We start from the raw sequence: 13,292 nt of genomic DNA, 5'->3' as shown, positions 1-13,292 counted from the left end.
AAAACTGATTTAAATATTGTGTTCAAAGTTTTCAAGTTTTGAGATTCGTCTGAAAAACAATTGACTGTAGTTTTGAACATAAAATTTAATTTTGAACACGTTTAATTGTTCAGTTTTCATATGAAGAAAGCTTTAGACTTCGCCACTGGTACCAACGCAATTGCAAGCTTAGTTCTTTGACGTTCTTTTGTAACTTTTCACTGTTGCTAGATATCTTTTTAGATAGCTCTCACCATTATATTTTAGAGAAATAATTCATAACATAGCACAAGTTATAATGCTCACTACTATGAGATTAATTTACTTCATTTTACTTCTGGGCGCTGAAGGTAACTTTATTCAGTTTATCCAATTGTAAAGGATATCATATTAAAGATTTTTGTTTCTATTTATTGCTTTAGTATTGGAGATCGTGCAATAAATAATAAGCATTAAATTTAGCATTAACTTTTATTGTTAAATACACGGATAGTTTTTTCAGCAAGATCTAAACGGATTGACTTGTTTTTGGAACTATCCAAATGGTTTTAAGTGCACATGCTCATTTCCCCGATTTTGTTCTTCTTGTTTGCAGAAAGTATTACGCCGCAAAAAGTAAACTTATGTAAGTTTTGGATTCTTAGGGTCATTGCTAAGTATTTAATCACATTTTTCAACTTATGCTAGTACTCACTGTGAAGATTCGATAAGATAACAGATGACAACATTTCTGATAAATGCATTTGTAATCAATTTCAGATAGAAATGTGATAAATTACCAAATTTTGAGCTTGTTACTCTCGCCACACGTATAGCCTAAAACTTTAGTGTCCCAATTTGTTTTAAGTAATTACTCGACATTAAATTTTTCCTGGTGTTTGCAAAACTGCTAATTATTGTTCCGACCCCCACTTTAGTGGGTAGGTAGGAACTATATACTCAACTGGTTTTTTTTGTTCAGTCAATTTTGGCCGATCTATATATTCATCGTAGAGAATTGTGATTGGTATCATAAAAAAGCCCGTCCAGCGTAAAATACGGAATAATAAAGATTTTTTCGATTTTCGTTTTAACAGTGAGTTATCGAGGTTTAAAATTTTGTGAACATTTGGATGTTTTTGTTCACAATTTCAGTAATTTTTGCTAAAATTTGGCACAATTTCGCTAATATAATCCAAAAAATAAGTTAATATTTTTAACGGCAGAGTGTTGTTGTTACCATTAGAGATAGAAGAGAGTTGCTGAATTGTTTGATTGGATGTTTTTGTTCACAATTTCAGTAATTTTTGCTAAAATTTGGCACAATTTCGCTAATATAATCCAAAAAATAAGTTAATATTTTTAACGGCAGAGTGTTGTTGTTACCATTAGAGATAGAAGAGAGTTGCTGAATTGTTTGATTGAAGTTTTTCTTTTGGCTAAAAATTTCAATAACTTTCAAAATTCAAATTTTTTTCATCGAAAAAGGCAAAAAATATGCTTTTTGGTACACTTTGTTAAAGTTTGCAAAATTTAGTGACATAGAAACCTTAACACAGCTTCCCTTATTTCAAAAAGAGCAATAGTTGCAATTAGGCGCCGAATGAAAGTCTTCTGGAACTATATCTGCTGTTTTTGCGGATTTAAATCGTTAATTATACAAAATGCATTGTTGTTTTTTTAATAATTGAAGATTTCTACTCAACAATTGGTCAAGTTATCAAACAAGTGGAATGCTTGGTCGGTTCGCTGGGCGCGCAATAAAATCAGAGAGAGGTTCGATAAGATCAAGGATTCTTAGAATCAGAGACTTTTTGGTTTTTTTTTTTGATGCTGCCTTTCTTCAAAATATTTTGCTTTTGCTTTTTAATGTTTACTGACATTGTTTTTTATTCACGGCTCCGTTAATGACAGCTCCAATTTACGTTAATTTGCAGTTGAATGTAGATACAGGTTATTTTCTAAGAACCAAAGGGTTTTTATGCCTTTGAGGAAGAGTTTTAGTAAAATTTAACTGAATTCTTGTGTTTTGCCTTCAATTGTTGTTCTTTTGGCAGTCTGATTTTTTAGTTTAAACACTCAAAACTTGCTCCTTAAGAGGTGCAATTCAACCTTTCATTTGGTTGTTACCTAATGAATCTTATGTAATTGAATGTATTTGTTTTAAGGAATTTCTGTGATTTTTTGAACTTGTCATTTTTTTTATAATATTTTAGTCAACATTCTGCCTTTTCTGAGTATTTACTGGTCAACCGTTCCTCCTTACAGAATACAAACTAATTTTGTGACCGATGGGTTTAACAGAAGGTTTTCTTGCTTTTGGTACTACGAGTTTTCATACAAAACTGTCTGATTTTTGTGCATAATTGCCCATTTTAGCTGTTGTTTGATTCTTATGTAAATTGTCACAATATTTAACAATCTAACTGAAAAAAACTTTACAATATTTGAAATTGAACTGCATTTCGTTTTTATAGCGCATGGTTTGAAGGGCTAAGATATCGTTCTCTTACAAATTCTCTAAATTGGTAGAGTTTTTTAATTTTGCCCTTTATTTGTTGTTATTTTTTGTTGTCATATGCCAAATAATGTGTAATTAACGGTCTCAGTGGCCAACTGCAGATAACAAATGAAAATATTGACAGATATTGGGAAATAGCTAATTGTTGTTTTGGCTTTTGCATTAAATTTATGAGAAAAAGGGTAATAATGTTCTTCAACTTTTCCCTTTTTGTTCTGGTTTGCGTTTTTTTCGTATTTTACAATGTTGTATCATTTTCGTCTCATTAATTAATCTCATTATTTAGAGCTGTTTTTAATGGTTTGTTGAATTAATCAATAATATTTCTGTTGCTTAAACGTTTTGAAATGATTTTTTCAGGGGATAGATAATTTGTTTCAGAAGAACCTTTTGAAGTTTAGATACTTTTCAGTTTTTGTTGATTTATAGTTGTCTTTTTGTGATGTTCGTTTTACAAAAAGGTGTTATGATGATAAAAGAGGATGCAAATGAAAATGCTATAAATTCGTGGTTTTTTATCTAATAAGTTCAATGGCTTCAAAACTCTGTTTTCGTAAAGTTGTTTGTGAGACTCATTAGTTCAGCTTGTATATAAAGTTATTTTTTAGTCTTAAGAATTAGTCTCATTAATAACATTCCTAATTATTTTTTCCGAATAGTTGCAAGACAAGCTGTCTACTCTTTTAGTCGAAAGCTTTTATCGGCTATAAATTTTGAAAATGTTTGTTTTGAATAAAAAAAGAGATAGATTTTTGAGATCTGCTAATTTTATTTCTGTTAAATTGTAGCTCAGCAACTCTATATACAATTCACATCATTTATGTATAGAAATACAATTTCACTCTCTAACCATTTTATTTTCCTCAAATGGTCTTTCTTCTTGGAACAACCAGTTTTCATAAAAACCAATTTTCGTGATTTTTACATATTTGCTTATTTGTAGGTTTTTGTTCTCTTTTCACAGTACCACAATAATGGGCGTCATTTGATTTACAAATGTTGTCACCTGCAAAAATTCAAAGGTTTTTCTTTTTTTAGTGATCAGCCTGATTTTTAATTGATTGGGGGGACATCGTTTTCCTGCATAGTTTTTCGTGCATAATTTTGAGTTTTTGCCTGTATATGGCGTTCTTTTTGTAGTCGTATGACATATCCTGGATAAGGAAAGGCCTTAGTCGCTCTCTATTGAGGTATAGACGACTTTTTCAATGATTTCATTTGATGCGTAATGTTTCTACTCAGTTAGAATTTAAATCATTTTTAATAAAAGCAATGTTTTAATAAACTTTGCCCCTTTTGCTCATTTCTAATCGACTTGATGCCAAGTCGCATTGAGGAAGAGTCCCATATTTTGTTCAAAAAAGTACTGGTTAATCTTCGTAGTATAAATTTTATCTGATGCCATTTTGATTTGGTTTTTAATGGTTTTCAAAATGGGACAAGGAGTTTTGGTCGTAATTAACTATTTGATTTTTATTGCCGTTTTTTCTAGTAGTCGAATTATGGTAGCCTTAGGTCTCATATAGGCCCTCTAGAGTAGATTGTTTTATTTTGTCAGTAGTTTGTTGAACGATAGGTTGATGTTAATTTTTTTTATCTCTTCCTCATTTGGTAGACAATTAAGTAAAATTGTCGATGAGCAAGGTCGGAACTTAATGTGCCTCCTTGTCCGAGCCTCCTTGTCTTTTTTTAATACGCAAATTGTTTGGTGAGAGGTGTTTCTGCCATTTTCGTGGAAAACCTACAGCAACAGGTTTTTAAAACTGTCAACATATTAAGCCTGCTGCAGAGCCGCTTCACAGTTCTGGCTTAATCTACTACGCTGCTCTCGATTAATGCCAGATTTTTCCAGCGCTTCATTAGAATCATGTGACCAAACCAGTTTTTTAAAATGTTGTTCATTCCAAGTTAATCCAGCCATACAAAATAACTTCTGCTTCTGTTTCTGCATCTGTTTTTGTTTAGAGTTGTTTGTTTCAGGTGCAGCTTGCGGATTTGTTTATATGAGCAATTACAGCATTGCACCTAATCACATTGAGATAAGTTTCAAGCCAGAGACGTATGAAAATTATCCGTGCTATGTTGACTACGCTCGTTGTGATGATTTTTATCACAACACCAATTGCAGCGTAACAAGAAGCAATGACTTTGATTGTAACCAAAACGTTTCCCTGGAAAACTTGCGTAATGGAACACAATATTATTTTCAGATCAGTTTTTCAAATTTGGTCACCGGAATCAATTATTACTTCTCCAACTGCTTTACTACAGGTGAGCCATCTAATTTCACTGCGATGTTGAAAAATATTGAACATTCAGATGTCATGAGATGAATGACCAAAAATTAAGTTAGCTATCTAGTGGATACAATTGCGCAAACTTGTCTGATCAGAGGTTATTTTGGTCTGGGTTGGTCTGAACAGAGACCATATTGCCCTCGGACGGGACCTCAAACTGGGTATGCAGCTGTTTAAACTAAGTAGTAGACGGAATAAATAACAGGTGCTGAGAAGAGTTGATAAGGATCTAATTCTAAAGGGTCGAGAAGTCAGCCGCCTCTATTTTAAGTGAGCTGGTGTTATATTGATTTCCATCAATTGATCAACGTAAATCCATAGAAATTATATAATGAATTGACACGCAAAGTTAATGGGATCTTTTCCCTTTTGTGTCCCCCGTAGTACGTTAAGCCCCCCCCCCCCCCCAAGATACAGAGCACGTGCTGCTACATAGTAATTCTTTTTTTCAAGTATGGCACGTGCGTCTGTGGGGCACAAACAGAAAAGATCCGACTAATGAAATTAAAATGGCATCAATTAATTTCATCAAAGTAAATTTCCATGAACCTTTTGAGGTAATTTAATAGAAGCACAAAATTTCATTGATAGATCAGTCTTGATAAGTCCGAAGGGATATATCTGTGACAGTAAAATTATCTCAATCCCGGGTCGAGGTTTGGCGGTGAATTTTCTTAAGAAATGCGGTGAAATGCGGTGAAAATAATTTTTGCAGCGTATTTCTTACATCTTTTTGCGGTGAATCCGGTGAATTGCGTAGAATTATTTATTTTCACCGCGTTCTCAGTATTCTTACTAAAAAGAATCTGTTTACGCGGGTTCGAACATCTGACGTCCTGCATGCCTTCAATTGATTATCCCACTGCGCCAATCTTCACTTACTTATTTGTTATTTCTTGTGACTTTAAATCAGATTGAGTAAACGTTCGAATGCCAATGCGGTGAATTTTTGTAAGAAATGCGGTGAAAATCGAGCCGAATATTTGTAAAAAAATGCGGTGAAATGCGGTGAAATTTTCATTTTCATCGCATTCACCGCATTCAGCGCATTTCATTAAAAAAAATCACCGCATTCACCGTAATTCTTAAAAACATTTACCAAAAACGTCGACCCGGGACACGTTGCTGATACACATAATTCAAAAGCCATTTGCAATATGTTCATTTTATCATAAAAAATAGATTCTTCAGAAAGAGATAGTTGGATCTAATACATCTTGGGCTTAAAATGTTTAGCTAGAATTGCCAATGCGGAGGATCAGGACAGCTAAAAGAGAATACAAATCTGATCGATAAAATATAAATAAGATTAATTCTTTTGAAGACACTTTTATGATGCATAGGTTTTCAAAACAGAACAAAAATCCTAATCATTGTATTATCAATGCATTATTAAGGCCCAAAGGCATTCTCACTGCCAATCATGAAAGAGGCATGGGAACATCAATGGGCTGCTCAGTAATTACAACTATGCATCAAATAAATCTAAGGGAGCAGACATCGTAGTCAACATGATTTCCCAGGTAGATTTGCGAGAAAATTAAATCAATAAATCAGATTAATTTAGTTAAATCCCAATAGGGGTTCATACTGCTAACCAAACCTATTTGAACAATGAAAACTTTTCTTGGCACTCTAAGTTACGCAAAAAGTGGTTTTAAGGCTGAAAGTTATCACTGATCCCCTTTATCCTCATTTTGTACAATGCAATCTCAGAAAAAATTATTTTCTTTTCCAGTGACGAGCTACATCGAGCAGCGATTAAAAAACCAAAAAAAAATTATTTAAAGATTTGTCAAGATTTTGTCAAGAGCTGTCAAGAAATCTTCTTGGTGTATCAAGATTTACAAAGTTATCAAGATTTACCAGGAATTGTTGGTGTTAAAAATTCTTGGCAAGATGTTTCCAAGTTTTGCAGGAGATATCAAGATCATGCATCTCTTACGAAAATTTATCAAGTTTTGATTCACTGGGTAAGCTAATAAAAACAAAATGTTAAATTGCGATTGAAAATTCTACCGACTTTTCCTCAAGCTTTTTCTTCTAATCTTGAATTTTGATAATTGTATGCTTCGATTTCACGTTTGTTCTCGCACATAAATCATTGTTGATTTCAAAATTACAATTTTTGAGGCCTAGAAAAAGTTCATAGCGTGAATTCTAAATCCACCATTATAGTTCTCGGCAGAATGTTTGCTGTTTTAATTAATTTTTTGGTGCTCAGTGGTAAAATGACGCCAAAGGCTCGTTTGGTTCAATCTAAAGGTAATTTTCAGTTATATTATACGGTAATGTTTTACCGTAATATTATACGGTATTATACGGTAAAAAATTTTTTCATGTAGCACCTTTCTCTTTTCCATCTTGGATTTCATGATAGATACTTGTCAAATCGCTTTTTGTTATATCTTATAACATTTAGCACATAAGTGCGAAATTGAACGGCGTTTTATCATCTAGAAATATTTACAGTTATCCAGACTTTCAAATACTTTTTTTGATGGGGCCGTTGGCAGTGCAAGGCTTCATAAATATGGCTTGGAATCAGTCTGCAGCTAGAGATATCCTCTCTATGTTTCGCAAAGCCTCAATTTAAACTTGCCTTCCTGAAAAGTGAGCATTTGTCTATTGATACCCATTTAACGTAACCGAATTGACTTTTGAAGGTTCTTCAGCTGCCTTACAAAGCAAGCGAAGGGGTAGAAAAGCTGAGATAAATTGAATGTGCAGAACATATTTCAACAAGGAGGCCCTGCAATGTGCGTTTACCCCGTTCATCCGCATTTTTGGCATAGAGGCCTACCAATGAAGATCAGACAGAAAACCCCCCAAAATTCAAGTGTTTTTTTAAAAAAAATGTTTATGAATAAAAACATTTCCTCCTAAACGAATAACAAAATCAAAAAAAAACAATAACTACAAACACTAACTACATCCAAAACTTTATGTCCATTAAAAAAAAACTTGTTAGCAAAATCAAAATGGCGTCAGAGAAAAATAAAACTAAACAAAACAGATTGTAGTTCACTAGAGAAGATATGGGATCACACCATAATGAGGATTGGTAACAATAGACAAACAAGAACAAAAAAACAAAAAAGTTAGAAAAAATTGGCTTGAGTTTTTATAAGCAAATAGTTTTAAGTAATGAAAACCCTCAGATAGCAATTGAAAACATCCAACAACTTTATAGTCACATATGTTTCTATAGGAGTGCACTAAATCTGCCGTCACTAAATTTTTTATGCGGTTACAAAAAGATTAACAATTAGAGAAAATAAACAAAAATTCAATTAGAACTTTATTAGAACGAGAAAGCAGTGCAGGCGTATTTTGCCACTCAAAATATGTTCAATTGAGCGTTCCTCGAACGCCAATAAGGTGGTTTGCGAGCTCTCTTCATTGAAAATACGGATTAGGTAGACAGTGAAGAGAGAAAAAAGGGCAAAATTAGGTGATGTTTTCGTATGTTTCGAAAACAATTATCTTCAAAGTCATGAAAGTCATTAGCTACAAATTCAAAAAAAATTAAGTAGGCTTTTTTAGTTGTCCATGAGACCTGTAATTATTCAGAATATGTCTAACGTCTACAAAAAGAGCGTTAAGTTTAGACAAAAATAGAAAAAAAATTTTTGCGAAAAACCTGTGTCAAAGCCGGTAAATTAAAAACAAAATCTTTAAAAACATTATAACATGTATATTTGCACCTTCCATTGGCAACAATAAAGTCATACTTGACCTCTCATAGACGAGACTAGGTAACAAATAGTCAAAAAAGAACAGAGGTTGAAAATTTATTTTTGAAGACAATTGTTTTCAAAGGCATGAAAGCCATCAGCTATCCTCTCAAATCAAAATATAGGCTTATCAGGCGCTACAAAAAAGCCAATGAGACTTGTCGAAATCCAGGAAAATTCATCAAAAAGACAAAGTAAAAACGACAGTTAAATATTGAAGACAAATGTAAAAAATTCAATTAAATTCTTCGAGAAAGGGGCATGGAAGCCGTTAAAACCACAATCGGGGCCTTTAAAGATTTTTATATGTTCAATTCTGCCTTATTTTGAAAGCCAATAATGTAGTATGTGGAATTTCAATAACGTGATAAAGTGGCGAAACGAGAAAGAAAACTTGAAAGTGGTGCCAATTCTTAAAAATCAAAAAATTGAGAAACGTAGCCGTAGAAAACCAAAAATTAACGCGCAAAAAAGCATAAATTTTAATTCAATAGAAAGTAAAGTAACAAGAAGCGTTCTTTCTACGCTGACACTAAGCTACAAGTGACCAAATTAAGAAAATAATATAAGCAAACTTCATTAAGCCATCATTTATTGAAAAATCAAACAATTTTAGAAGTCAAAACGACCAAAATCTTTAGAGTAAAGAAAAAAGATAAATTCATTTCGAACTTGCTATAAAACCAGCTGGACCTATCAACCGTAAGTTTTGACTTGAATTGTTATTTCTTTAATTAACATAAAAAAGATCGGATTTTTGTTTGAAAAAAGACCGACTGATTGCAATCCGAATTAGTTTTGGATTGTAATAGTCCATGGTCGGACCAAAACCAGCGTTACGATTGCTGTTTTTCTACTAACAACACTAATTTGTTTCGAATGTTACGGATCTAGATAATTTGTTAGTTAAGAGACGAAAAATAAAGCTGCGTTTTTTTGATAATATTAGAATAAAGTTTACAGAAAACGGAAAAATTTTGATTACAGAAAACTCTCAATGGAAGCGGAAGCAGGGCTAGCTCCCTTCTTAATTTACAAAAATTGTTTTAGTTGTTTTTTGAATGTGTACTTTAGGCAAGTTTAGTCAAAGTGGATTAAAGAAGCTTATTTTGGGCAATTTTCAACGAAAAAGCCTGAAATTTGAAATATTTAGCCAAAATTTTAGCCAAAAAATTTAAATTATTACTTTTTTGTCCTTGAAAACAAAATGAACAGTACTATTGTTGACAATGTTTTTATATTGCGAAAACGGCAAAAATTCCGGAAAATGTGAATAAACATCACGCAAATCGGTCTAATGTTCACAAAAATTTAAACCTCGATAAATCACTCTAGAAAACAAAATTCAATTTGCTACACTGGACGGGCTTTTTAATGATAATACTCCCAACTCTCTACGATGAATATATCGATCGGTCAAAATTGTCTGAACAAAAAAAACCAGTTGAGTATATAGTACCCCCCCCCCCCCCCCCCTCAAGAGGGGTCAGAACAAAAACCTTGTTAATCAGGGAAAATTCAACGGCGACGGGCCATAGATTCAAATTCAAGACGTGTTTTTTCTCTGAGTCTTTTGTAGGACAAGTGCAGAGTGAATGTTAACTCTCAAGGTATATCACAAGGATTTTTATTGAAAAGTTGAGCAAGTGGTTTTGTTCCTATGAAATCAGTTGACGGTTAAGTTCACAATATTTTGCTACTCGGTTTGCCGTTTGACATCTGGTTAATCTCCACATTTCGAGGTCCGCATTCTTTTCTTATGCGGGAGTTTTGGTTTTCTGGGATTTTTCTTGGTTTCAGATCCGTTAGAATTTTTTTGTTGTCGTCTTCATGCTCCAGTCTATTTTTTTTTTGATCTGCTTTAATTTGTTTTTTTTTTTTAATTTTCACTCAATGTTATATTACCTGGTTTTACGTGAGTGATTTGTAATTTTTGTTTCAAACGCATCGGTTAAAATCTATATTCGTTTGCCTGCACCAACTGTTGCTGAGCTTTTTCGACTTTTCCTATTAATCGCTTGCTATTTGGCATGAAATTTGGGTTTGCTCTATTTCCTGTTGTGACGCGCTTTCATGTTCCATGTAAGTTTCTGGTGCAGGTGTGTGAGACTCAACATTTCCCCTTTTTGTTCCTGGTCACCTGTTCTGGCTAAACCAAATTTGGAATTTAGCTGTTTTGTTGGGGTTAATGTCCGTTTAGCAAGTAACCGAGTAGTCTTTATCGGTTGAGTTTAGTGGGACTTTACTCACTGGGGTCTTTTGCTTGATATCACCATTTTTCAGGCTCGTAAATTTTCATTTTTCTTTTTGTTCAAAGACATTGGAGTTATCAAGGGGGGCTGGGTCTTTGGGTCTATAGTACTGCGCTTGACCTAGCTTTCAATTATTGTCCCATACCGAACCTCCAGAGTAGATCAGAGCTGGATCAGGGTAATTCCAGCGTTAGGTGCGCTGTCCGAGCTGAAACAAAGCTCCCCCAGAGTACGAGACCTCTCAACTCTGGGTCTTGACTTAACAGAGTAGAACACCGATCAGTTCTAATCTGGAATTTGCCTTGACAGAGTAGAACCCAGAGTAAGTCTACTCTGGAGTCTGTCTGGACAGAATTGATCACAGAGTAGGTATATTCTGGTGTCAGTCTTGACAGAGCTGATCAGAGGATAAAACTAAATATGTTGCTATAATATTGTCATTTCTTCAAAAATGATGTTTGAAGTATTAAATTTATCTAAAAAGACCATTCTAAAAGTATTGCGAAAGAAAAAAAACACAACCGCTGTGAAAAAACAATAATTAGTATACCGTTAGTGCATATTTCTGACTCAATGGATGATCTTAGACAACTTTCCATAATAATAGTCATGTTAATCAAATTTTTTTCTTAGGTGGACCAGAACTTTCTTTCAGCTGGACCCCTTTGGTTCTGATCAAATCCATCAGACTCTGATCAGAATTTGCCTCTGATCAGAATGTTGCTTTTTTGTTGCCTCTTAGCAGAGCCAACTTCTCTGAGCCAGCTCTGTCAAGAGTTGTCCCAAAGTAGGCCTGCTCTGAGCCAGCTCTGTCAAGAGTTATCCCGGAGTAGGCGTGCTCTGGGCCCAGCTCTATCAAGGATAACCTAGAATAGGGCTACTCTGGGAGCTCTTCTGTCAAGGGTAACCGCATACTTCTACTCTGGAGCTAATCCGTCAAGCGTAAAAAGTGACTCTGGAGGTAAGGTACGGGGTGCCTGAGCATGTTTTTCTTTTTGTTATGCTTTTTTTATCGCGCTTCCTTGAAAGAACATTGGTTTTAGGACTTATAAGAGAAAAATTTCTAACTCTGTCTTCAATGAAAATTTAGTGTATGGCTCATATTGTCCTTGCTACTCTCCCGTTGTTGTGTGAATGTAGGGTGTTACAAATTCAAGTTTCATATGGTTTATAAGGTGTTTTTGTAGATATTACTTTTAAAGTGTTCGCAATCGCTTTTAATGGTCTCAGGGTATCCGTCATCAGTGATTTTCTATGTTCAGTGAAGTTTATTGCGGATTTGGTCTCGGTGTTTTGGTTATTATGTTACTTGCCCTAATTGAGTGTATGTCTACCAAGACAGTAAGGTGCCGTTGTTGATTTTTTAAACATTTTTTTTTCGGTCGAAAGAACATTTTTGGTTTTTTTAATATTCCTTTTTTTGTGGATTAAATCTTCCGATTATATTTTCCGATTAAATTACTTTATAGTGGGTTAAATTTGAATTTTCACATTAATTTTTTTGGAAAATGTGTTCGCATTATTTCAACTGTCCTGATGCATGTTTAGGCAGTTGCTGTCCTGAGTTTTTACTTCGAATTTCTCATTGTCAGTTTGCTAGTTCTTCATCCTATATGGTTATTGATGAAAAATTGTTTGTTAAACAATTTCATGTTGTCTTTGCCTATTATTGGTATTGCTCTGTCTTCAGCTATTATCCAACACTTCATTGTTTTAGTTGTTGATTTTGATTGAGTACTACATAGGGCTGTCTAAAAATAGGTTTGGGTTTATGTCCATTAAAATAGTTGTGTAGTCCGCGAAACCGTTTGCTAATTCTGAAAAAAGTAAAATATTTATCGGAATTGAAATCTGTATATAAAATGGCGCCACTTTTAGGTTCCCTTCCTTATCTCAGTCTCAGTCATCAAGGGGGGTTGATACTTTTCCTTGTGACAATATGTGACGATAATTCAGTTCTTTTTCCTTATGACGATCTTTTGAGTTTTATCTTTTTAGGAGAAGAAGTTGAGTTAGCAAATGGAATATTATATACTGTCACTGCTACTAACATCAGCATAAATCGCCCACAGTTTAATGATGGAAATGTTTACATCGAAATTCTCAACTCGGGTGAATTTGGAGCGATTTCATATTGGTATTGGCCTGATTTGGTTGTTTACAATTTGACAGCCGCAACGAGTTATGACTTTATATTTGGTTTCTTCTACACTTTATATTGGAGTTTTTGTTACATCGGATCGGCAAAATTCTCAACTGCGTGTACAGGTAAAGCTTCGTTCCGTTCCGTAATAAACCCCTTTGAACTGCCTCTTTATTCACAGATTAATGTACTTTGTTCAGAAATCAAATCTTAATGAGGCCGTTGTTGACGAACATTGGGAAAAAAGACTGCAACCAACTGCAATTGCAAAATTGAAAAAATGAATTGGAAATTGTCGCCAAATCTTTGCTGTCTCGAAAGCCTTATTTGACATAATTGCAATCAGCACGCAGAATAAGATGCAAAAAATAGTCTGGCTGTTGA

At 33.9% G+C, this 13,292-nt stretch overlaps 1 protein-coding gene across 1 annotated transcript; it reads left to right on the top strand.

Moving 5' to 3' along the window:
- Positions 1 to 251: 251 nt before the first annotated feature.
- LOC142356607 (uncharacterized) lies at positions 252 to 13,033 on the top strand (the record flags this gene model as incomplete). The annotated part of the gene is made up of 3 exons (XM_075408476.1): positions 252 to 329; positions 4,460 to 4,750; positions 12,764 to 13,033. Coding segments are annotated over exons 1-3 (613 nt in total), but the record flags the coding sequence as incomplete, so codon positions are not given.
- Between the last annotated feature and the right edge of the window lie 259 nt (positions 13,034 to 13,292).

The sequence above is a fragment of the Convolutriloba macropyga genome, unplaced genomic scaffold (genome assembly GCF_964194025.1).
Source record: "Convolutriloba macropyga unplaced genomic scaffold, txConMacr16.3 SCAFFOLD_4342, whole genome shotgun sequence".
NCBI classification, from domain to species: domain Eukaryota; kingdom Metazoa; phylum Xenacoelomorpha; order Acoela; family Convolutidae; genus Convolutriloba; species Convolutriloba macropyga.
This window is presented reverse-complemented; position numbering and strand designations above follow the sequence as displayed.